Raw genomic sequence first — 25232 nt, 5'->3', positions numbered from 1 at the left:
CCAGCGCACCCTGCCTCACCCACAGGCGCTGTATAGAACTCATTTCCCATCTGACCCGTAGAGACCTCCAGCGCACCCTGCCTCACCCACAGGCGCTGTATACAACACATTTCCCATCTGACCCGCAGAGACCTCCAGCGCACCCTGCCTCACCCACAGGCGCTGTATAGAACTCATTTCCCATCTGACCCGCAGAGACCTCCTGTGCACCCTGCCTCACCCACAGGCGCTGTATACAACACATTTCCCATCTGACCCGCAGAGACCTCCAGCGCACCCTGCCTCACCCACAGGCGCTGTATAGAACTTATTTCCCATCTGACCCGTAGAGACCTCCAGCGCACCCTGCCTCACCCACATGCGCTGTATAGAACTCATTTCCCATCTGACCCGTAGAGACCTCCAGCACACCCTGCCTCACCCACAGGCGCTGTATACAACACATTTCCCATCTGACCCGCAGAGACCTCCTGTGCACCCTGCCTCACCCACAGGCGCTGTATATAACACATTTCCCATCTGACCCGTAGAGACCTCCAGCACACCCTGCCTCACCCACAGGCGCTGTATATAACACATTTCCCACCTGACCCGCAGAGACCTCCAGCGCACCCTGCCTCACCCACAGGCGCTGTATAGAACACATTTCCCATCTGACCCGCAGAGACCTCCAGCGCACCCTGCCTCACCCACAGGCGCTGTATATAACACATTTCCCATCTGACCCGTAGAGACCTCCAGCGCACCCTGCCTCACCCACAGGCGCTGTATATAACACATTTCCCATCTGACCCATAGAGACCTCCAGCACACCCTGCCTCACCCACAGGCGCTGTATACAACACATTTCCCATCTGACCCGCAGAGACCTCCAGCGCACCCTGCCTCACCCACAGGCGCTGTATAGAACTCATTTCCCATCTGACCCGTAGAGACCTCCAGCGCACCCTGCCTCACCCACAGGCGCTGTATACAACACATTTCCCATCTGACCCGCAGAGACCTCCAGCGCACCCTGCCTCACCCACAGGCGCTGTATAGAACTCATTTCCCATCTGACCCGCAGAGACCTCCTGTGCACCCTGCCTCACCCACAGGCGCTGTATACAACACATTTCCCATCTGACCCGCAGAGACCTCCAGCGCACCCTGCCTCACCCACAGGCGCTGTATAGAACTCATTTCCCATCTGACCCGTAGAGACCTCCAGCGCACCCTGCCTCACCCACATGCGCTGTATAGAACTCATTTCCCATCTGACCCGTAGAGACCTCCAGCACACCCTGCCTCACCCACAGGCGCTGTATACAACACATTTCCCATCTGACCCGCAGAGACCTCCTGTGCACCCTGCCTCACCCACAGGCGCTGTATATAACACATTTCCCATCTGACCCGTAGAGACCTCCAGCACACCCTGCCTCACCCACAGGCGCTGTATATAACACATTTCCCACCTGACCCGCAGAGACCTCCAGCGCACCCTGCCTCACCCACAGGCGCTGTATAGAACACATTTCCCATCTGACCCGCAGAGACCTCCAGCGCACCCTGCCTCACCCACAGGCGCTGTATACAACACATTTCCCATCTGACCCGCAGAGACCTCCAGCGCACCCTGCCTCACCCACAGGCGCTGTATACAACACATTTCCCATCTGACCCGCAGAGACCTCCAGCGCACCCTGCCTCACCCACAGGCGCTGTATAGAACTCATTTCCCATCTGACCCGTAGAGACCTCCAGCGCACCCTGCCTCACCCACAGGCGCTGTATAGAACACATTTCCCATCTGACCCATAGAGACCTCCAGCACACCCTGCCTCACCCACAGGCGCTGTATACAACACATTTCCCATCTGACCCGCAGAGACCTCCAGCGCACCCTGCCTCACCCACATGCGCTGTATAGAACTCATTTCCCATCTGACCCGTAGAGACCTCCAGCGCACCCTGCCTCACCCACATGCGCTGTATAGAACACATTTCCCATCTGACCCATAGAGACCTCCAGCACACCCTGCCTCACCCACAGGCGCTGTATACAACACATTTCCCATCTGACCCGCAGAGACCTCCTGTGCACCCTGCCTCACCCACAGGCGCTGTATATAACACATTTCCCACCTGACCCGCAGAGACCTCCAGCGCACCCTGCCTCACCCACAGGCGCTGTATATAACACATTTCCCATCTGACCCGCAGAGACCTCCAGCGCACCCTGCCTCACCCACAGGCGCTGTATACAACACATTTCCCATCTGACCCGCAGAGACCTCCAGCGCACCCTGCCTCACCCACAGGCGCTGTATACAACACATTTCCCATCTGACCCATAGAGACCTCCAGCACACCCTGCCTCACCCACAGGCGCTGTATACAACACATTTCCCATCTGACCCGCAGAGACCTCCAGCGCACCCTGCCTCACCCACAGGCGCTGTATAGAACTCATTTCCCATCTGACCCGTAGAGACCTCCAGCGCACCCTGCCTCACCCACATGCGCTGTATAGAACTCATTTCCCATCTGACCCGTAGAGACCTCCAGCACACCCTGCCTCACCCACAGGCGCTGTATACAACACATTTCCCATCTGACCCGCAGAGACCTCCTGTGCACCCTGCCTCACCCACAGGCGCTGTATATAACACATTTCCCATCTGACCCGTAGAGACCTCCAGCACACCCTGCCTCACCCACAGGCGCTGTATATAACACATTTCCCACCTGACCCGCAGAGACCTCCAGCGCACCCTGCCTCACCCACAGGCGCTGTATAGAACACATTTCCCATCTGACCCGCAGAGACCTCCAGCGCACCCTGCCTCACCCACAGGCGCTGTATACAACACATTTCCCATCTGACCCGCAGAGACCTCCAGCGCACCCTGCCTCACCCACAGGCGCTGTATACAACACATTTCCCATCTGACCCGCAGAGACCTCCAGCGCACCCTGCCTCACCCACAGGCGCTGTATAGAACTCATTTCCCATCTGACCCGTAGAGACCTCCAGCGCACCCTGCCTCACCCACAGGCGCTGTATAGAACACATTTCCCATCTGACCCATAGAGACCTCCAGCACACCCTGCCTCACCCACAGGCGCTGTATACAACACATTTCCCATCTGACCCGCAGAGACCTCCAGCGCACCCTGCCTCACCCACATGCGCTGTATAGAACTCATTTCCCATCTGACCCGTAGAGACCTCCAGCGCACCCTGCCTCACCCACATGCGCTGTATAGAACACATTTCCCATCTGACCCATAGAGACCTCCAGCACACCCTGCCTCACCCACAGGCGCTGTATACAACACATTTCCCATCTGACCCGCAGAGACCTCCTGTGCACCCTGCCTCACCCACAGGCGCTGTATATAACACATTTCCCACCTGACCCGCAGAGACCTCCAGCGCACCCTGCCTCACCCACAGGCGCTGTATATAACACATTTCCCATCTGACCCGCAGAGACCTCCAGCGCACCCTGCCTCACCCACAGGCGCTGTATACAACACATTTCCCATCTGACCCGCAGAGACCTCCAGCGCACCCTGCCTCACCCACAGGCGCTGTATACAACACATTTCCCATCTGACCCGCAGAGACCTCCAGCGCACCCTGCCTCACCCACAGGCGCTGTATAGAACTCATTTCCCATCTGACCCGTAGAGACCTCCAGCGCACCCTGCCTCACCCACAGGCGCTGTATAGAACACATTTCCCATCTGACCCATAGAGACCTCCAGCACACCCTGCCTCACCCACAGGCGCTGTATACAACACATTTCCCATCTGACCCGCAGAGACCTCCAGCGCACCCTGCCTCACCCACAGGCGCTGTATACAACACATTTCCCATCTGACCCGCAGAGACCTCCAGCGCACCCTGCCTCACCCACAGGCGCTGTATATAACACATTTCCCATCTGACCCGCAGAGACCTCCTGTGCACCCTGCCTCACCCACATGCGCTGTATAGAACACATTTCCCATCTGACCCATAGAGACCTCCAGCACACCCTGCCTCACCCACAGGCGCTGTATACAACACATTTCCCATCTGACCCGCAGAGACCTCCTGTGCACCCTGCCTCACCCACAGGCGCTGTATATAACACATTTCCCACCTGACCCGCAGAGACCTCCAGCGCACCCTGCCTCACCCACAGGCGCTGTATATAACACATTTCCCATCTGACCCGCAGAGACCTCCAGCGCACCCTGCCTCACCCACAGGCGCTGTATACAACACATTTCCCATCTGACCCGCAGAGACCTCCAGCGCACCCTGCCTCACCCACAGGCGCTGTATACAACACATTTCCCATCTGACCGGCAGAGACCTCCAGCGCACCCTGCCTCACCCACAGGCGCTGTATAGAACTCATTTCCCATCTGACCCGTAGAGACCTCCAGCGCACCCTGCCTCACCCACAGGCGCTGTATAGAACACATTTCCCATCTGACCCATAGAGACCTCCAGCACACCCTGCCTCACCCACAGGCGCTGTATACAACACATTTCCCATCTGACCCGCAGAGACCTCCAGCGCACCCTGCCTCACCCACAGGCGCTGTATACAACACATTTCCCATCTGACCCGCAGAGACCTCCAGCGCACCCTGCCTCACCCACAGGCGCTGTATACAACACATTTCCCATCTGACCCGCAGAGACCTCCTGTGCACCCTGCCTCACCCACATGCGCTGTATAGAACACATTTCCCATCTGACCCATAGAGACCTCCAGCACACCCTGCCTCACCCACAGGCGCTGTATACAACACATTTCCCATCTGACCCGCAGAGACCTCCTGTGCACCCTGCCTCACCCACATGCGCTGTATAGAACTCATTTCCCATCTGACCCGTAGAGACCTCCAGCGCACCCTGCCTCACCCACAGGCGCTGTATAGAACACATTTCCCATCTGACCCGCAGAGACCTCCAGCGCACCCTGCCTCACCCACAGGCGCTGTATACAACACATTTCCCATCTGACCCGCAGAGACCTCCTGTGCACCCTGCCTCACCCACATGCGCTGTATAGAACACATTTCCCATCTGACCCATAGAGACCTCCAGCACACCCTGCCTCACCCACAGGCGCTGTATACAACACATTTCCCATCTGACCCGCAGAGACCTCCAGCGCACCCTGCCTCACCCACAGGCGCTGTATACAACACATTTCCCATCTGACCCGCAGAGACCTCCTGTGCACCCTGCCTCACCCACATGCGCTGTATAGAACACATTTCCCATCTGACCCATAGAGACCTCCAGCACACCCTGCCTCACCCACAGGCGCTGTATACAACACATTTCCCATCTGACCCGCAGAGACCTCCTGTGCACCCTGCCTCACCCACATGCGCTGTATAGAACTCATTTCCCATCTGACCCGTAGAGACCTCCAGCGCACCCTGCCTCACCCACAGGCGCTGTATAGAACACATTTCCCATCTGACCCGCAGAGACCTCCAGCGCACCCTGCCTCACCCACAGGCGCTGTATATAACACATTTCCCATCTGACCCGCAGAGACCTCCTGTGCACCCTGCCTCACCCACATGCGCTGTATAGAACACATTTCCCATCTGACCCATAGAGACCTCCAGCACACCCTGCCTCACCCACAGGCGCTGTATACAACACATTTCCCATCTGACCCGCAGAGACCTCCTGTGCACCCTGCCTCACCCACATGCGCTGTATAGAACTCATTTCCCATCTGACCCGTAGAGACCTCCAGCGCACCCTGCCTCACCTACAGGCGCTGTATATAACACATTTCCCATCTGACCCGTAGAGCACTCCAGCACACCCTGCCTCACCCACAGGCGCTGTATACAACACATTTCCCATCTGACCCGTAGAGCACTCCAGCACACCCACAGGCGCTGTATATAACGGCACCATCTATAATGCCTCTTTTACATGAACCCACGCAGGGCTGTGCTGCACGCGCCACTGTCTTGAAAGCACAGCACTGTAGTGTCACTGTATGGATCAATGAGGGCACTACTGTGCTGCTTCTAGAAGGAGAGAAGCAAAACCAAAGGGGATGATGGACGGAGTGTTGAACATTGCAAGCACTCACCCCCAGTCAACTGATCTGGGTTTAATCCATCATCTTTCTTTAGCCCACTCTGCCAGCCCAGTTCAGACATGGCCATATGCAAATCAGTCTGACCCTGTGCCTCACGGGAACAGTCCAGCCCGAACTGCCAAGCCATGTCATCCCTGGACCGGAAACAAGCTTCCTAGGACCGGTTTCTGGCTAATCAGCCGTCATCAGCCAGGCTAGCTTGAATCCAGTGGCAAAGTGAGCATGGGACCCACGTCTGGGCATACCCTGCCAACTTAGGGCGAACAAAGCAAAACCAAAGGGGATGATGGACGGAGTGTTGAACATTGCAAACACTCACCCCCAGTCAACTGATCTCGGTTTAATCCATCATCATTCTTTAGCTCACTCCGCTTCTAGGAGAGGGTGGGCCGAAGTGGGCATCACCTGAGCTTGGATCGTGATGGCCGTGATGGGGTCTGAAAATATAGACCTGACTCCTTTGTCTCCTTCAAGAAATATTTAAAAGCATGGCTTTTCTCATCGCCGGCTCCCTTGCTTGCTGTGCTTACGAGCTGTTTTTTCAGGCACAGTGATTAGACACCCTCGGGTTTAACGCGCTCTATAAATTCATTTTTCATTTCATTATGTTACTGTAATCAGAGAAAAAGTATTCTTGACTGACTGAATATGTCGCCTGAGATTTCACAGAGATTTGCGCATCAGCAGCTGTGAACCAAGGTCGGGCTGGACTGTTCCCATGGGGCACAGGGTCAAGACTGATTTGCATATGGCTGGGTTCAAACTGGAATGGCATGGTGAGCAAAAAAATGATGGATTTAGGCCCAGATCTCTGTACTGGGGTGAATGTATGACATTGTTCTGCATTCTGTCCATCAATTGTTGTTTTTGCATTTGTCACCCCGAGTGGGAAGGGTATGCTCAGACGTGAGTCCCGTGCACTCCATGCCACTGGAATCAAGCTATCCTGGTTGACGAGGGCTGAAAGCCCGAAACCGGTCCTAGGATGCTTGTTTCCAGTCCAGGGAGGACCTGGCTTGGCAGTTCGGGCTGGACTGTTCCCATGGGGCACAGGGTCAAGACTGATTTGCATATGGCTGGGTTCAAACTGGAACGGCATGGTGGGCAAAAAAACGATGGATTTAGGCCCAGATCTCTGTACTGGGGTGAATGTATGACATTGTTCTGCATTCTGTCCATCAATTGTTGTTTTTGCGCGTGAACCAAGGTCTAGCATCAACCTGGACTTCACATCCAAGACAACTTCCAAAGCCACAGCCACAGCCAGCAGCTGGGCCACAACACACGAGGGGGCATACCTGGAAGTCGTAGAGCGCCACGATGTTTTCATGCTTCAGCTCCTGCAGAAATAAAGCACACGGTGAGTTCCACTTGCCGTGTGCAGGTCCCTCGGTAGCAAGGCCTGGTGCTGCCGCCACTCCACTCACCTTCAGGATTTTAATCTCCTTGCCCAGGAGGGCCTGGGACTTGGCCAGGTTCTTCTTGTTGATGCACTTCACCGCCACCTCCACTTCCGGTTTCTGGAAGGAAAGGGAGGGAGACGCGCATCAGTCGGTGACGCCAGACACGGCTCCGAGCTACACACACTTTAAACAAACACTGGCTCCCACAGAGGCCCCTGCTCCTGGGTCGCATGCCCGGACATGTCCTGCTCCCACGCACACACAGGCCCCATTACAGGGAAAGGTCTGGAAACTGTGCGCTGCGATGCCTCGCCAGGGCTACTGAGCGCTATACACATGCAATGAGGTCCCAGGAACATCCCTCCCCGCCCCCTCCAGAAGAGCTACACAAACTACCTATAACAGGCACACACGCACTCGTCTTTGTTATAGCTCGAACATCTGTTTTACATCTGGGGACTTTTATTGCTACTCCAATGTCACCCACGGGTCACCTCGAAGCGCGCGACATGCACAGTATGAGACCATAGGAAGACTTTACGGATGCCCGGGGAAGTGATTCCATGGGAAGATATTCAAACAAGCATTTACAATGCAATGGTCTCGGCATTGGTAAAGTGAGAGCTATTGGCATTGCTCATGACATTGTTTTTGTTTTTAAAACATTTAAAGAAATGGCATTGTTATTTACAATGTCAATAGCTTAATCACTCTCAAATGCAAGACCTATTGCATTTTCACCCACACACAGAGCCACCTACACACACACTGATTAAGCTATTGACATTGTAAACAACAATGCCGTTTCTCTACATGTTTTAAAAACAAAAACATAAACAAAAATAATGTCATGAGCAATGCCAATAGCTCTAACTTTACCAATGCCGAGACCATTGCATTGTAAATGCTTGTTTAAGTGAGTGAGGGAAGCACACGGAGGGTTGATTGTTGGAGCGGAAGCAACATGGAAGGTGCGCGTGGGAGGAAATGACAAAGAGGGTGGGGAGGACCTATACAGAGGGCGTAGGGAACCGACACAGAGGGCAGGGGAAGCAACAAGGAGTGTGGTGGAATAAGTATCCAGAGGGGGAGGGGAGGAGAAAAGCACATGGGCGAGAGAGAGAGAAACATGGAGTGGGGCAGAAGGGTCCTGGGGGAGAAATACACGAGGGAGAGAGCTGGAAAAATTACATGCACTCATGGAGTGCTTAACCAAAAAGAAAGCGCTAGCGCTTGGAAAGTAAGCAGTGGAAGGACACAAGTAATGTGCCCTTTCTCCAGGGGTGGGATAAACACAACAGGGAGGAGGAGGAAAGCCCACAAAAGTTAACAAATAAAAAGCAAGTGAGTGAGAGGGACAATAAGTCCAACCAATGGTAAGAAGTGGGCAGGCTTCTAGGCTCAATGTAAGCTGGCAATAGATCTTGCGCTGTCTGGTAGGCAAGACCTACAAAAGGGTACTGAAATTAAGCTCACACTCTAAATGTAAAGCAAGCGGGCAAAATAATATAGAAGGATTTTACAAAAGGCATTTCTACACAACTCTTTTACTAGCAAACTTTAGTCGAGGTGTTTTTTTATTGTTAAAGGCTGTTCAAATAGCCTATAAATGCATAGTGTGCTTGGCGCTAGATACAGACATGCTTCACAGATAACTGAGTGATTAACCCAAATGTGCTCCTGGTGGACAATGCTCCCAATAAAACCAGAAGAGGCTGGTACAAAATGATGGCGTGTTGTGCTAACCTGTGCTGCTTCAGTTATTTTGGAGGAATAAGGCACACTATCACTACTTTCACTCCTGAAGCCTTTCCACAAAATGTCTTATGAGCTGCCAATCCATTGTGGTTCCGCAAACAATAAGCAATATGCTCAATGGCTGTTCACAAACAGCCTACGTACGGCACTGCCAGAGCATTCATGCATGTAATCCATGTTCACGTAGGTGTGCCCACTCCAAGACGGCCTTCCTCAACGTATGATCTTAGAAGGCACAAGGAAAGGAGTAAATTGTAAGCCAGAGAAGGCAGTTTCTGCTCGTCCAGTCTAGGCGCACCCAATATACCTTTGCTCTTACCGTGCTTGAATGTTGCTATGCACATTTCAAATTTCACCCATTTGTTAGAGGTGGAAACGAAAAAGAAAGAATTTAGAGAAAGGGACCTCATGTTGGTGGAGAGCCAGGAGGCTGCTAATGTCCGTAGATCCATGTTCCTTCGTTCACATGGACGATGGGAACCAAAGAAGAACTAAGCATTTGGTGGCACTGTTATTCACAGAGAACCTTGGTAGTGCTGCTGCTGCATTCACCCTCTTGCCCATCCCACAACAGATGGGCTCATTTTGTGAGCACGGGGATCCACATTTTGTGCAATATGGGCCCAGCACTTCTTTAGAGAATTGGACTTGATATCTCCTGAAATTGGTGATCTCGTGTTGCGTATGGCATTGCAAGTAAATGTATGTGTTCCATTTTCACAAAAATATACACATGCAGAGGTATTCACCCCAAGATTTCCTGTCTGCCCACCCCTCATCGGCACTTTCCAATAAGCGCACTGCGGATGTCTCCCAGTTAATTTGCCTTGCAAACAAGCAAGTCTTAATAGCCATTTCTTCCACAGTAAGGATTTTGCATTACACTAGGATCAGAGGCGCTAAAAGCAAAGCACTAAAATGGACAAATCAATTAAGCCAGTCTTAGGGGCTAGATGAGATTTTGTGCACTTTTATTTTAATTTCTCATCCACAGCAGAAACAAAAGCATAAATATGTATCTAGGGAGGAATTGTGGCCTACAGTACATAGCTGCCGACTTCAGAGCTGGGGAACCAGTTTCGAATCCCGGCTTTGGCTCATCATTATTGGACTCTGGGCAGAGAACTTTATCTCCGCATGCCTTAAAAACGTGAAACTACTCAGATTCTCTAGTAAAGCAAAGAGCTCTAATGTCATTAGGCCAAGTCGGTGCGATGTAAAACAGCAACAACAAAAAAATAATAATAATTAATTGTCCAGTATACATTAGTGTTCATGATCAAAGAATAATGTACTTTTTGCTAAAACGAATCTAAGTTTTATTTGTGGCCATTCCCGTTGAGCAGCAACAAAGGGTTTGCCCTGTATACTGCAGCAGAACAGCATTTTTCGATGTTACACTATCTCCGAAGAAAAAAACGGATGTCGATTGGATACAAAAATACAATCAAATACCAGTAACCGATTAAAAACTAAAACTGGTATTAATATAATTTTCTTCACGGGAGTTCGTTAAATTGCCAAACACCTCTATGCTTCCATTAAATTCAGGAAAAATAATTTGAAACTGTCAACTGAACGGTCCACTAGGGTTATGCGAGAACACCTCATGTTTACAAATAAAGAATGGAAAAGGGCAGTCAAAAAGCATAACATGTAGTTTCGTTTTTAAATGTAATGTTATAGCCCTCAAAGCAGCAACAAACCCTTTATATTTCTTTACAACCAGGAACATTTTCAGTCTTTTTTCTAAGTTTGTGTTCAAATTTTAGAAGATGCCAAACGCAGAAAGACGACTAACACAACTGTTGCGGATTTCCTGCATATTCTACAGAATGCACAATGGCACTTTTCAGGGAACACTAATAAAAGGAGCACCAAAAAGCACAGAAATACTGCAAATCTAAATAACCAGAGCTCCAAATCAAATGTTTCGTACGGTAATGAGGAGGGACCTAGAGGGAAAAAGAATGGGGCTCATACTTAAAACAATGACACACCTAGTAGCTCAGCATAATTTGGCAGTGTTTGATCTCCAGATTATTCCTTGGTACAATATATTCGAAATCAGGTTGGTGGTCTCAGCGCGGCTACTGGAGCATGTGTCATGTATATTTAGATGTTGTGCGCTCCTCAAAGAAAACCTCTGGATGCCCAACTATTTCTCTAACTTTTAAGTAAATAAGCTATGGCAAAAGTGGTGCACGCACACCAAAGCACCAGGCCAGACACACTGAGAAGGCTCACCTTGTTTAGGGGGTGGTGGTGATAGGCTGGGGGTACCTGTGGATTCCTAACCCTCCACCACTCACGTGACTCTTTGGCCTCTGCTCCCTGCTCTTCTCTCTTGCCAGAGGGTTGACCAGCCCCCATGAGGGCAGGAGAGCAGGACTGGGCCGGCACTGCGGGAGGTGAGGGATAATTGAATCTTGGGCATTCCTCCCCGGAACTGCAGGCTGGACAGGACGATATAGACATTGCTGAACTGACAACGTGGACTTTGCAGAGGACCAGCTCCGCGGCCAACTGCTGCTTCCGTTTGTGCACGCACCTTTCCTCCTGCCTCGAGCCCGAGAGTCGGACCTCCCTGGGTGCCACGTAGTGCGGCCCCTACGCATGATGGCAGCGGGGTTCCAGGCGGGCACCTGTTCACCCCAAGAGGCACTCGAGTTTCTGTGCCCTCCCAGTCTGGTTCCCGTGATCTTACGTGCAAGGGCCCCAGGAGGGGCAACAGCTACTGAAACTTGTGAGGTGTCAGGTGGGCCGGTGCATGGAGCAGGCAGAAAAGGAACAAGTAAATCCTCAGCATCAGCACCAACGAGCTCTAGATACAAGTCCTTTGCTCCGTCGTGACAGTGAGGCAGCTTTCAAACTTTGAGCAGCTGCCTTTCTCAGAGTTGACCCAATGTCTGAAAACCCGCCATGCCTAAAGGAGGCAGCCGTCGGGCCTTGTAATCAGCGTCGGCCATACTGGCCCATATTGGGCATTTGTTCCGGCGCAGTAGCATGACGTGGTGTTTGTAAGCAGTGTCGGACATGTTGACACACACAGGGCATTACTGCACAGTAATGCAGCCCATCCGCGCACAACACAGAGCAGGGGAGCGTTATTTCTCCTTTAAACTCCGGGGCAGCAGACGTAGAGAGTCAGTAGGGTTGGGGCACTGCTGGATGTTTACTGGAGCCGAGCGTCTGCAGAATGTGTATGGACCTAAGGGCACGAGCAGGCGGGAAGGTGAGATGTTAGCTGGCAGCAATGAAGCGTGACTGCAAGCAAGAGTGACCTCCCAGCACAGAGGAAGACAATCCGTGAGAGCACAGAAGGACCCGAAAACAGCAACAGGACGAGACACGGAAGAAAAGAACAAGCCAAGGGCACCGGAAGACACCACCGCCTTTCACCGAGGCACAGCAAAAATGCCTCGGAGAAAGGGAGCCTCATTTTCGGATTTGGGGGCGTGTTTTGCTGTTGTCTCCTCCCTGAGACTTCTCGCAAAAAACACGCCCCCAGATCCGAAAAAGACGGGCCTTCAACGGAGTGACTGACCTCTTCTCCAGTGGCTGGCCAGCATTTAAGAGGCCAGCCAATGGAGAACAGGAGAGAAGAGGGGCGGGTGCAAGCCCCTCTTCTCAAAGACATTAAATCTCCGGACTTCCGGTCTGCCGACCGGATGGTCCCGAGACCTAATAAAGGATTCATCGGGGAGACTCCAGTGCGAGCTCAAAGAAGCGTCGACTAGAGGGGGACAGCATGAGAGGGCCCAGACGGGGCCCAACAAACATTGTATGCGGCACGGGATCCGGCACTGAAGTTATGTGGCAGGGCTGGTGTTAACCCTTCCAAAGCTTGGCCTCTGGGCGCTGATCAAGGTCTGTGCTTTGTGCTTCCTATCTCCTGTTCAGTAGGCACTACAACATCACACTGACCCGCGCTGCTGAGAGGTATGAGTGAGACACACCTGTGAGGACCGGTGTGATATCACTGCTGAGAGGTGTGAGTGAGACACCCTGTGAGGACCGGTGTGATATCACTGCTGAGATATATGAGTGAGAGACACCTATGAGGAACGGTGTGATATCACTGCTGAGAGGTGTGAGTGAGAGACACCTGTGAGGAGCGGTGTGATATCACTGCTGAGAGGTATGAGTGAGAGACACCTGTGAGGACCGGTGTGATATCACTGCTGAGAGGTATGAGTGAGAGACACCTGTGAGGAACGGTGTGATATCACTGCTGAGAGGTGTGAGTGAGAGACACCTGTGAGGAGCGGTGTGATATCACTGCTGAGAGGTATGAGTGAGAGACACCTGTGAGGAGCGGTGTGATATCACTGCTGAAAGGTGTGAGTGGGAGACACCTGTCAGGACCGGTGTGATATTACACTGATCCGCAGTGCTGAAAGGTATGAGTGGGAGGGACCAGTGTGATATCATGTGTCTTGATTGTAGTTGTCGAAAATCTTTTATTGTACAGTTCATATTCCGTTATTCATTAAAATCACAACACAAATGCTTTGCCTTGCCAACGCGTTTCATCCCTCATGGGACTTCTTCAGGGCTTTGATAGAATTGTTGTTGCTTTTGTTAACAATAAGTACGGCTCCAGTCCAACCTTCACAGCAATGTTGGACAAATCGTATATTGGTGAAATTATCCCCAGAGGAACCACAATAGGTCCATGCAACTAGCGACTTGTGTTTTCTTTATTTGTCTGACCAAAGGTAGATCATCCAGTTACAAGAAGTACACTCTGGAGACATTCTTGGACCCCGTGTGTCAGGCGCTGATCAAGAGTGCCTACCGGACGTACAGCCGTCAGAGAACTACAACGACCAGAATCCTCGGCTGTACGAAGGCGGGGCCAAAACAGGGTAAATACGCGACTCAGGAGCCAATCGAGGCGCGTAATACTGGATTGTGGAGCACGTTGGTATCGACGCCCGTCACCGAGCGAGGAACGCACAAGTGTTCGCGTCTGCGGCATCGGAGGGGAGCTGCTACGTCGCCGTGCTGAGAAAACCGCCGAGAGACACCCGGCTTAGGATTGTTTGGTTCCGACCTCCCGGAACTCCCACACGGGACGCTGCTGTAAGCGTCGCCGCGTTCCGAGACCTCAGGATAATCGTCAGGTTCGGGGAGAACGTATTGTCCACCGGACTGCGAGGGCGCCGCCTTGGAACGTTTGGATACAGGTATCCACGGAGCGAGAGCGAGAAGGAGGCGGTTCAACTACTGGCAAGTAAGCGCGTTAGGGTTTGCGAGACATTTCCTTTTCCCTTGTTGTTCATAAAAGAAGGAGCGGTAGAAATAGGAAATACGAGACTCTGGTTCTTTATGCTCGCTGTGTGCTGGGAAGAAGGAGAGCTCAAACATTGGTGCCCCTAGCGCTCTCTTTCATATTCTGATAAGCGTCTACTGGAAATCTGTTCAAGACATTTGTGTTGGAGTACTTAACAGGGAGAGGGACCATAGAGCATCACGGAGGGATTCGCTTGAGTGGGTTTTTGTACATAGGCGAAGGGCAAACCGGGGACAGTAGAGGGAGAAGAGACTGAATAGAAGGTTGGAATTAGAGGGGGAGTGTCCTCTCAGTTTGTGTTGTAACGCTGTGCATGTAACAGTGTGTTTGAGGTGCCACAGTACATTTAGTGAGACCTAATGAGAGTAGGTTGTTATTGTGGTTTATCTTCTTTTGTTTTCTCTCTTCCTATCCTTTCAGAACTCCCAATCCCTGCGGTACCCATCCTCTTCCTTTTCCCTCGCCTGATTGTTCTGGTACTCTGTGTTACTATAACCAGAGCCGGAGACGTCGGGAGGTGGAACCCTTGTGCATCACTCGAATCTACAGGAACGACGGCGGTCGTGACACCGTGTTTATAGAGGAAGCGACATTGCTATATTTACTTCTTGTAACTGGACGATATACCTTTGTTCAGACAAATAAAGAAAACACAATTCGCTAGTTGCATGGACCTATTGTGGTTCCTCTGGGGATAATTTCACCAATATACGATTTGTCCAACATTGCTGTGAAGGTTGGACTGGAGCCATACTTATTGTTAACAAAAGCAACAACAATTCAATCAAAGCCCTGAAGAAGTCCCATGAGGGATGAAACGCGTTGGCAAGGCAAAGCATTCGTGTTGTGATTGTAATGAATAACGGAATATGAACTTTACAATAAAAGATTTTCGACAACTTCAATCCAGAAACATCACTGTGTGACTTTTTGCTTGGGAAAGCTATTCTTATGTTTATATACTTTGTTTTGTTTACTTGAATAAGTTGCATTAGGATGACTATATAAATAGGAAACTTTTTCGCTTGGGTGCTGGGTTAATTCTTAGCTTTGGATAATGGTGATTTTTATCACCTCTTTAGGGTGCATGTGGGTCACATCCTAAACCTATTGCACCAAGACTCAATGCTGACTGTATAGGCTAATTATTTGAGCAATGTCTGGTGCTGGATCTTTTTAAGCTCTGACCCTGCTCTCATGTTCAACCAGTGTGATATCACACTGCTCAGCACTGCTTAGAGGTATGTGTGGGAGACACCTGTGGGGACCGGTGTGATATCACACTGGTGAGAGGTATGAGTGGGAGACACCTGTGGGGACCCGTGTGATATTACACTGCTCAGCACTGCTGAAAGGTGTGAGTGGGAGACACTTGTGAGGACTGCTGTGATATTACACTGCTCTGCGCTGCTGAGAGGTATGAGTGGGAGGCACCTGTGAGGACTGCTGTGATATTACACTGCTCAGCACTGCTGAAAGGTGTGAGTGGGAGACACCTGTGAGGACTGCTGTGATATTACACTGCTCCGCACTGCTGAAAGGTGTGAGTGGGAGACACCTGTGAGGACCAGTGTGATATCACACTGCTCAGCACTGCTTAGAGGTATGTGTGGGAGACACCTGTGGGGACCGGTGTGATATCACACTGCTGAGAGGTGTGAGTGAGAGACATCCGTGAGGACCGGTGTGATATCACACTGGTGAGAGGTATGAGTGGGAGACACCTGTGGGGACCCGTGTGATATTACACTGCTCAGCACTGCTGAAAGGTGTGAGTGGGAGACACCTGTGAGGACTGCTGTGATATTACACTGCTCCGCACTGCTGAAAGGTGTGAGTGGGAGACACCTGTGAGGACCAGTGTGATATCACACTGCTCAGCACTGCTTAGAGGTATGTGTGGGAGACACCTGTGGGGACCGGTGTGATATCACACTGCTGAGAGGTGTGAGTGAGAGACATCCGTGAGGACCGGTGTGATATCACACTGGTGAGAGGTATGAGTGGGAGACACCTGTGGGGGCCCGTGTGATATTACACTGCTCAGCACTGCTGAAAGGTGTGAGTGGGAGACACCTGTGAGGACTGCTGTGATATTACACTGCTCCGCACTGCTGAAAGGTGTGAGTGGGAGACACCTGTGAGGACCAGTGTGATATCACACTGCTCAGCACTGCTGAGAGGAGTGAGACACCTGTGAGGACCTGTGTGATATTACACTGCTCAGGACTGCTGAAAGGTGTGAGTGGGAGACACCTGTGAGGAACGGTGTGATATCACACTGATCCGCACTGCTGAAAGGTATGAGTAAGAGACACCTGTGAGGACCAGTGTTATATCACACTGCTCAGCACTGCTGAGAGGTATGAGTAGGAGACACTGTGAGGACCAGTGTGATATCACACTGCTCTGCGCTGCTGAGAGGTATCAGTGGGAGACACCTGTGAGGACTGCTGATATTACACTGCTCTGCGCTGCTGAGAGGTAGCAGTGGGAGACACCTGTGAGCACTGCTGTGATATTACACTGCTCTGCGCTGCTGAGAGGTATCAGTGGGAGACACCTGTGAGGACTGCTGATATTACACTGCTCTGCGCTGCTGAGAGGTAGCAGTGGGAGACACCTGTGAGCACTGCTGTGATATTACACTGCTCTGCCCTGCTGAGAGGTATGAGTGGGAGACACCTGTGAGGACTGCTGTGATATTACACTGCTCTGCCCTGCTGAGAGGTATGAGTGGGAGACATCTGTGAGGACTGCTGTGATATTACACTGCTCTGCGCTGCTGAGAGGTATCAGTGGGAGACACCTGTGAGCACTGCTGTGATATTACACTGCTCTGCCCTGCTGAGAGGTATGAGTGGGAGACATCTGTGAGGACTGCTGTGATATTACACTGCTCTGCGCTGCTGAGAGGTATCAGTGGGAGACACCTGTGAGGACTGCTGTGATATTACACTGCTCTGCGCTGCTGAGAGGTAGCACTGGGAGACACCTGTGAGCACTGCTGTGATATTACACTGCTCTGCCCTGCTGAGAGGTATGAGTGGGAGGCACCTGTGAGGACTGCTGTGATATCAAACTGCTCTGCACTGCTGAGTGGTATCAGTGGGAGACACCTGTGAGGACATGTGTGATATCACACTGCTGCGCACTGCTGAGAGGTACGAGTAGGATACTCTGTGAGGACCAGTGTGATATCACACTGCTCTGCCCTGCTGAGAGGTATGAGTGGGTGACACCTGTGAGGACTGCTGTGATATTACACTGCTCTGCACTGCTGAGAGGTATCAGTGGGAGACACCTGTGAGGACATGTGTGATATCACACTGCTGCGCACTGCTGAGAGGTATGAGTAGGATACTCTGTGAGGACCAGTGTGATATCACACTGCTCTGCCCTGCTGAGAGGTATGAGTGGGAGGCACCTGTGAGGACTGCTGATATTACACTGCTCTGCGCTGCTGAGAGGTATGAGTGGGAGGCACCTGTGAGGACTGCTGTGATATTACACTTCTCTGCGCTGCTGAGAGGTATGAGTGGGAGGCACCTGTGAGGACTGCTGTGACATTACACTGCTCTGCGCTGCTGAGAGGTATCAGTGGGAGACACCTGTGAGGACTGCTGTGATATCACACTGCTCTGCACTGCTGAGAGGTATCAGTGGGAGACACCTGTGAGGACATGTGTGATATCACACTGCTCTGCCCTGCTGAGAGGTATCAGTGGGAGACACATGTACGGACTGCTGTGATATTACACTGCTCTGCGCTGCTGAGAGGTATCAGTGGGAGACACATGTACGGACTGCTGTGATATTACACTGCTCTGCGCTGCTGAGAGGTATGAGTGGGAGACACCTGTGAGGACATGTGTGATATCACACTGCTCTGCCCTGCTGAGAGGTACGAGTGGGAGGCACCTGTGAGGACTGCTGTGATATTACACTGCTCTGCCCTGCTGAGAGGTATGAGTGGGAGGCACCTGTGAGGACTGCTGTGATATTACACTGCTCTGCGCTGCTGAGAGGGATCAGTGGGAGACACCTGTGAGGACTGCTGTGATATTACACTGCTCTGCCCTGCTGAGAGGTATGAGTGGGAGGCACCTGTGAGGACTGCTGTGATATTACACTGCTCTGCCCTGCTGAGAGGTATGAGTGGGAGGCACCTGTGAGGACTGCTGTGATATTACACTGCTCTGCGCTGCTGAGAGGGATCAGTGGGAGACACCTGTGAGGACTGCTGTGATATTACACTGCTCTGCCCTGCTGAGAGGTATGAGTGGGAGGCACCTGTGAGGACTGCTGTGATATTACACTGCTGAGAGGGATCAGTGGGAGACACCTGTGAGGACTGCTGTGATATTACACTGCTCTGCCCTGCTGAGAGGTATGAGTGGGAGGCACCTGTGAGGACTGCTGTGATATTACACTGCTCTGCGCTGCTGAGAGGGATCAGTGGGAGACACCTGTGAGGACTGCTGTGATATTACACTGCTCTGCGCTGCTGAGAGGTGTGAGTGGGAGGCCAGCTGTGAAGTCGAGTGTGATATTACACCGATCTGCTGAGCAGGTCCGAGTTGTAGCATCGCTGCTCCCCGGGGCACGTGTAGCCCACGTGTATTCTGCCGAGGTCTAAATGCGTCCCAAACACATGTCGCAATCCAGAGAAACGAGGCACGGGCAGTTTACATTTCACTGATTCAGGGACATTCACCACCACGACGTTTTAGGAGTGTTTACACACTGCCCACTGAGGGAGTCATTTACCCCTCCCTCCAAACTGTTCATAATAATAAACTGCACGTGGGCGCGAAAGAAAGGGAACAGCAACATGGCTGACTGGGGGCATGGAACGAGTCCAGCTCCTACCAACGTCCAACCTAACTGCATGTCCCTGCTCCAGACTTCTTGGCACTGGGCGCTGCCTGCGGGTGGCACGTGGTGCCAAATAATCACTAATAAATAAACAAGTACATTCTGGGACGTGCACCAGCGAGCAACGTAACATTACGTAATTCTCACGAGCAAACATCCACTCTGCCTCGGTTCACGGGAGCTGGGTCCAGGCCCCGGCACGATCTGCGTCCAATTCTATAATGTTCTCCTGGATCGACACCAAAGGCGATCTGGAACTCAGAGGGGGCCTCTGTGAAGTGATGGTCGGTACGCTTTGTAGTAAGTCACAAGTTCTTTATTAAGAACAAAGTATGAAACAGGTGAGCGACACACGACACTAAAGTAGGACACAACACTCTGGGGCTGAAGAATTCAAGGGAACCCCTGGAAATGAGGTTATCAGCTTGGCCCCACTGAGACCCCCGTATCCTCTCGCGCTTTAGGCTCCTAATAGGAAGATACAGCACAGGCACAGCCACGGGGTCCTGCCGGCCCCCCAGGAATTACCCCAATCTTTTGAAGAGATTTCTTTGATCCACCCGAGTCTCCCACCTCATAAGAGAGGGGGGGGGGGGTTGTCATGGTCTCCACTCTGCTACACTCAGTGAAACTCTGGATTTTTCAAGTGCCCCTTAAAATCGTAATATTACAGGATGGTGTGCAACAGGCAGGCAACTAGAGTCAAATTTGGGGGGGGGGGGGGGCTGAAAAAGATTTCGGGGGGGGGGCTAAGTCTTCCAGCCATAGGCAGAATGGCTGTAAGAAGGGGTGAAAACAAAACAAAAGCCGCATTAACGAGTAAATGGTCTTTTAAAGACTCGTGAAGTACTCTGGTGCGGCTGCAATTAGACGGACGCCAGCCCGCGAGGCTGTCTCAGCCGGGCTGTCACACACGACGGGGGGGGCTGAAGCCCGGCGAGCCCAATGGGTGTTGCGCGCCTGGTGTGCAACCTCACTGTCCTATTCTACCCCGTGTGTGGTGCTGAGTACACCTGCAGCAGGAGAGGGTGGGGGTGCATCCTCACTGTCCTATTTCACCTGTGTGTGATGCTGAGTACATCTGTAGTATAAAAGAGGAGGGGGACGCATCCTCGCTGCCCCATTCCCCGTGTGTGATGCTAAGTACACCCAAAGTATACCCCAGGGTGGAGTTGCACCTTCACTGCCCTATTCCACCCGTGTGGGATGCGGAGAACATCTGCAGTATCAGAAGGTGGGGGGCGCATCCTCACTTCCGTATTCACCACGTGTGATGCCAGTACACCTGCAGTAGGAGAGAGTGGGGGTACATCCTCGCTGCCCCATTCCCCGTGTGTGATGCTAAGTAAACCTGCAGTATGAAAGGAGAGCGGCGGTTGCATTCCCATCGGCGTATTCTATTCTGTGTGTTTTCTATGAACAGAAGGGATCTACATTTTCAATAAATAGCATTTTCAATAAATACCAATCTGTCGGCCCTGGACAGGCTACCAGAACACGGCGGGATTACCTCTTTGTGGCGCCCCTTGAAGACCACCGCGAAGGCGCCGTGCCCTATGAGGTCCTTCCGGCTGAACTCGAACTTCCCCACCGTCTCCATGGCCGCAGGACACCTGGACAGAGGACTTGTGGATGGACAGAGAGGGGATCAGCATCGGCCAGGGTGCTGGAAGAGCAGGGCTGCCCGCTGGTCGCCTTCCCTACAGCACAGACTTTGCACCACTGCCCCCAGGACACCGGTCTCTCTAGTCATGGTAGTGGCTTCCACCGTGAGGCAGGCAGAGCGGGAAGACCGGGCTCACTCTCGCTGGGACGGGCCCATGGTCCAGGTGATGCAACAGAGGGCAGGAGCTGGGTGTCTGAGCGGGGCCGCCGTCAATCCTCAGCGGCCTAGCATGGAGGCCCAGCCACTGCTCGCTCAATCCTCTGATGGGACCTCCACGGTCCTTCTCGAGGGTCTCCCTGTGAGCTTTCCAGATGGGATCGGGACCCTCTCAAACCCACCTCCAGGGTGCACAGGGGGGCCTGCCCATCTTAGTCCGTACAGACAGATCCTGGCCGTCCCACCTGCCTTTCTTGGTGTGGTCTGATGATATTGGGCTTTTTCACAGTATGGGGTGGTGGATTCCTGAGCCAGTCCACCTAAAACTGGCAGTGTTTACACGGGGATCTTTTAAATTGGTAGACTCTTGAGCCAGTCCACCTTAAACTGGTCGTGTTTACACTGGGATCTTCAGGGGTGGTGGATTTCAGAGCCAGTCCACTTTAAACTGGCAGTGTTTACACCGGGATCTTTAAGGGGTGGATTTCAGGGCTAGCCCACCTTAATCTGGCAGTGTTTACACGTCGATCTTCAAAGTTGGTAGATTCTTGAGCCAGTCCACCTTAATCTGGCATTGTTTACTCCTTGATCTTCAAAATTGGTAGATTCTTGAGTCAGTCCACTTTAATCTGGCAGTGTTTACTCCCTGATCTTCAAAGTTGGTAGATTCTCGAGCCAGTCCACCCTAATCTGGCAGTGTTTACACCTAGATCTTCAAAGTTGGTAGATTCTCGAGCCAGTCCACCTTAATCAGGCAGTGTTTACACCAGGATCTGCACCAGTCCACCTTAATCAGGCAGTGTTTACACCAGGATCTGCACCAGTCCACCTTAAATCAGCTTAAGTCCACAGGGCGATGCGAGCCGGACCACCTTAAATCCATGGGTTTTCCATGGGCTTGTCAGCCACCAGGGTCCCCGCTGAGAGCTGATTGGATCGCCCGGTCACTCCACCACCCCTACCCTGCGTGGGGGCCGCAATTCTGTCACAGTCGCAGATTCCACCTTAACAACCCGGGCCCAGCAATGGTCCCGCCGGTCCACCTTAAATGCCGAGCCTGCCCGAGGGTTCGGAAGGGTCCACTTACGGTCCAATAAACAGGGGAGGGGGTTACCACCGCTGTAAGGTCTGTCGTTCCAACTTAATTCCCGGTGCGGTTGTCTGAGCTCCTTAAACAACAGCGGTTGTTTCGCAGTCACCGTGTGTTGTACCCCCGACTCGTTTGTCTCTGGGGTCCCGATTCCTGTTTCTGGGGCGGTCAGACCCCGGTCAATTCGGATCAACCTCTCCGTAGCGTTGACAGCAGCTGCACTGCGCGAGCTCTGGGCCGCTGACAGACAAAAGGGGGACGAGCTCGCGCAGGGTTCCCGCCCCCCAGCCAATCAGCTCCGAGCAGTGAAAACCCACCGCCAATCTGCAGCTGAACTGCCTGCCCTTCACCCAATCGTCGGCCGTGGGTGGCATGCAGGTGCACGGTTGACAGCAGGTATCGTCGATGCTTCTGACAGAACAAAACAAAAGAGATTTTGGTAGAAACTTCCTGACGTCTGCCCAATCAAAAGCACCGTTTTGCGCATGCGTGCAAGGCGCATCTGCCTAGTAGCTGCAGGAAACGCCATCTTGGAATCACCCGAAGTCAGGCCCGAGCCAAAGGAGCTCACTCTCTGTTTATGTTTACAAAGCTCCAGCTCCTCCCTCCATGTGGCACAGGTGAAGACCCTGCCAAGCCCTAATGTGACAGAGGCCCCGCCCCAACACCAGGGGCCAAGGTTCGTCAAGAAAATAGCCTCATCTACAGTGTACTTCGAGGGTCCCAGTAGCCTTGTGTCACAAAGTAGGGCTGCACCTGGACGAGTTTTACCCGCATGACTACTATTTAATGTCCCAGCTGGTAAAACAAACTTTGAAAATGCAATAGGTGTCGCCCTCGTTTAAGTTAAAGCAATTCTGTTTGCAATTAGGTGGCTTTTTAGCTTTGCTTTTATTAGTGTTTTTCAAACTCATGTACATAACATGCATATATATGTATGCATTTATATTTATATAGATGTGTATATATATGTTTATGTATGTTTGTAAATATATACACATACATAAATATAAATGCATATGCATATATATATATACACACACATATATATATGTGTGCACGTACAGTGAGGAGTAGAGAGAGAGGAGTCGAGAGTGAGGAGCAAGCTTACATTAAAGAACTTCAGCAGGGGGTGTTACTGCAATATTTTGGCATTTATGTAGATGTTTACAAAAATGCTACATAGCCACGCAGAGTCCACATTGGCCTGCCATCCTTACACCTTAATACATACATTTGCCTAATTTTGAAACCATTTTGTGTTTAGTCTGCATCAGTGTGAATAGTAATGTTGGCCAAAGCATGGAAATAACACAATCTCTTGCTGAAGTGCTGCACAGGTCAGGCCAACAGAACGAATGAAAACAGAACAGAAAGAGTCCGTATCCCCACCCTGCTTTTTGCGGATGACACGCTCCTGATCTCGAAGACCCCACAAGGCCTCCAGAAATTGCTAACGCGATTCCAGGAGTTCTGTGCTGCAAAAGGCTTAATAATAAATGTGGACAAAACAAAATACCTAGTCCTAAATCCTCCTAAGAAACTGGGCCGTCCACCTACACTTAACTCGATTCCCTTAGAGAAAGTAGCCGAATTCGATTACCTCGGTATTCGGATTACGGATAGGATGTCTTGGGCAAATCATATTGACAAAATGGTCCTCAACCATAGGAGAGTAGGAGGAGCTCTCATGAGGGAGTTCAGGGCCTCACCTAGGAGATCACTTACCCCAGTAATCGATATCTACAAGGCCAAAGTAGTGACATCAGCCTTGTATGGGGCAGAACTGTGGGGCCACTGCCGATTGGACGCCCTAGTGACAGCGGAGAGCAAGCTACTGAAATCCATTATCTCCATTCCACTGAGCACACCATCTGTACCAGTGTGGTTGGACAAGGGTTGTAAAAACATCAAAGATCAGGCCCAGCTTCGCCCGCTCCTGCTATGGACACGAATCTGGAGGGGTGAAGAACTAAAATCCTATGCTGATGCCCTGGGGGAAATAATGAGTCTGGGGGGTTGGGCTAAGATAAGATGGCTAAGAGAAACTAAAAAGCTTCTGGAGAAGATCGGTCTAGGAGACTGTTGGTCATCACGTTCAGCCCCTCCAAAAGAAGTTGTCAAGGCGCTTTACTGGAAATGGACTGCGGAGCGTCTAATTACAAACCCTAACCACTGCAAGTCCACTGTCGCCTTTTTACAAATCAAAGACATTGTGGCTTTTGAACCCTACCTGGACCTGATCACCCTTCCCTTTGACCGAGCCCTTTATTTTAAATTTAGAGTTGGATCCCTTCCCCTAGGAGCTGTGGTATCGAATTGGACATCAGCGGCCCGTACTTCTCCAAATTGTGCATGTTGCCTGAGTAGGGTTGAGTCCATTGCGCATGTCCTATTTGAATGCCCGGATTATGCAAGGCCTAGGAGTTTCTGGTTGAAACCTCTTTGTCGAAATATGGGCACACGTAGCCACCTAGTAGCCTTGCGTATCCTAACCACGGACACTTCCCCCCCTATAGTGTGTGGAACAGCAACATTTTTAAAGCAGTTTTGGCTTATTCGTTGCAAGAGATTGTCAGTAGCTGTTTAATTCCTTTTTTAGCTAATTTAGTAACGGGCAATTCATGTCCTTTTATCTTTTTTAATGAATTTCATACTGGCTTCTTGTAGCAATGGTTTTTTGTACACTGTAATGATTGTATTTTAATTGTGCTTATAAGATATCTTGCATATCGAATAAAAGCTTATAAAGAAAGAAAACAGAACAAGGCACGCACATCAATCACTAGAACGCAAATAAAGCAGTGGGAACTCAAACTCTAAACTATCAGTCTCCAATAATGAACACAGACTTTTTAA

At 51.5% G+C, this 25232-nt stretch overlaps 1 protein-coding gene across 2 annotated transcripts in view; it reads right to left on the bottom strand.

Annotated features, from left to right (window-relative positions):
- The window catches only part of ULK1 (unc-51 like autophagy activating kinase 1), a 283256-nt gene extending 258271 nt beyond the window's left edge, over positions 1–24985 (bottom strand). For both annotated transcript variants that reach the window (XM_085635032.1, XM_085635033.1), the window contains exons 1-3: positions 20972–24985; positions 7551–7643; positions 7422–7463 (exon numbers count right to left, since the gene is read on the bottom strand). In XM_085635032.1, coding sequence (XP_085491158.1) covers positions 7422–7463; positions 7551–7643; positions 20972–21061 — 225 coding nt within the window. In that variant the 5' untranslated portion in view covers positions 21062–24985. The remainder of the gene's footprint in view (positions 1–7421; positions 7464–7550; positions 7644–20971) is intronic.
- Positions 24986–25232: the final 247 nt, after the last annotated feature.

Source organism: Triturus cristatus, chromosome 11 (genome assembly GCF_964204655.1).
Source record: "Triturus cristatus chromosome 11, aTriCri1.1, whole genome shotgun sequence".
NCBI lineage: Eukaryota > Metazoa > Chordata > Amphibia > Caudata > Salamandridae > Triturus > Triturus cristatus.
This window is presented reverse-complemented; position numbering and strand designations above follow the sequence as displayed.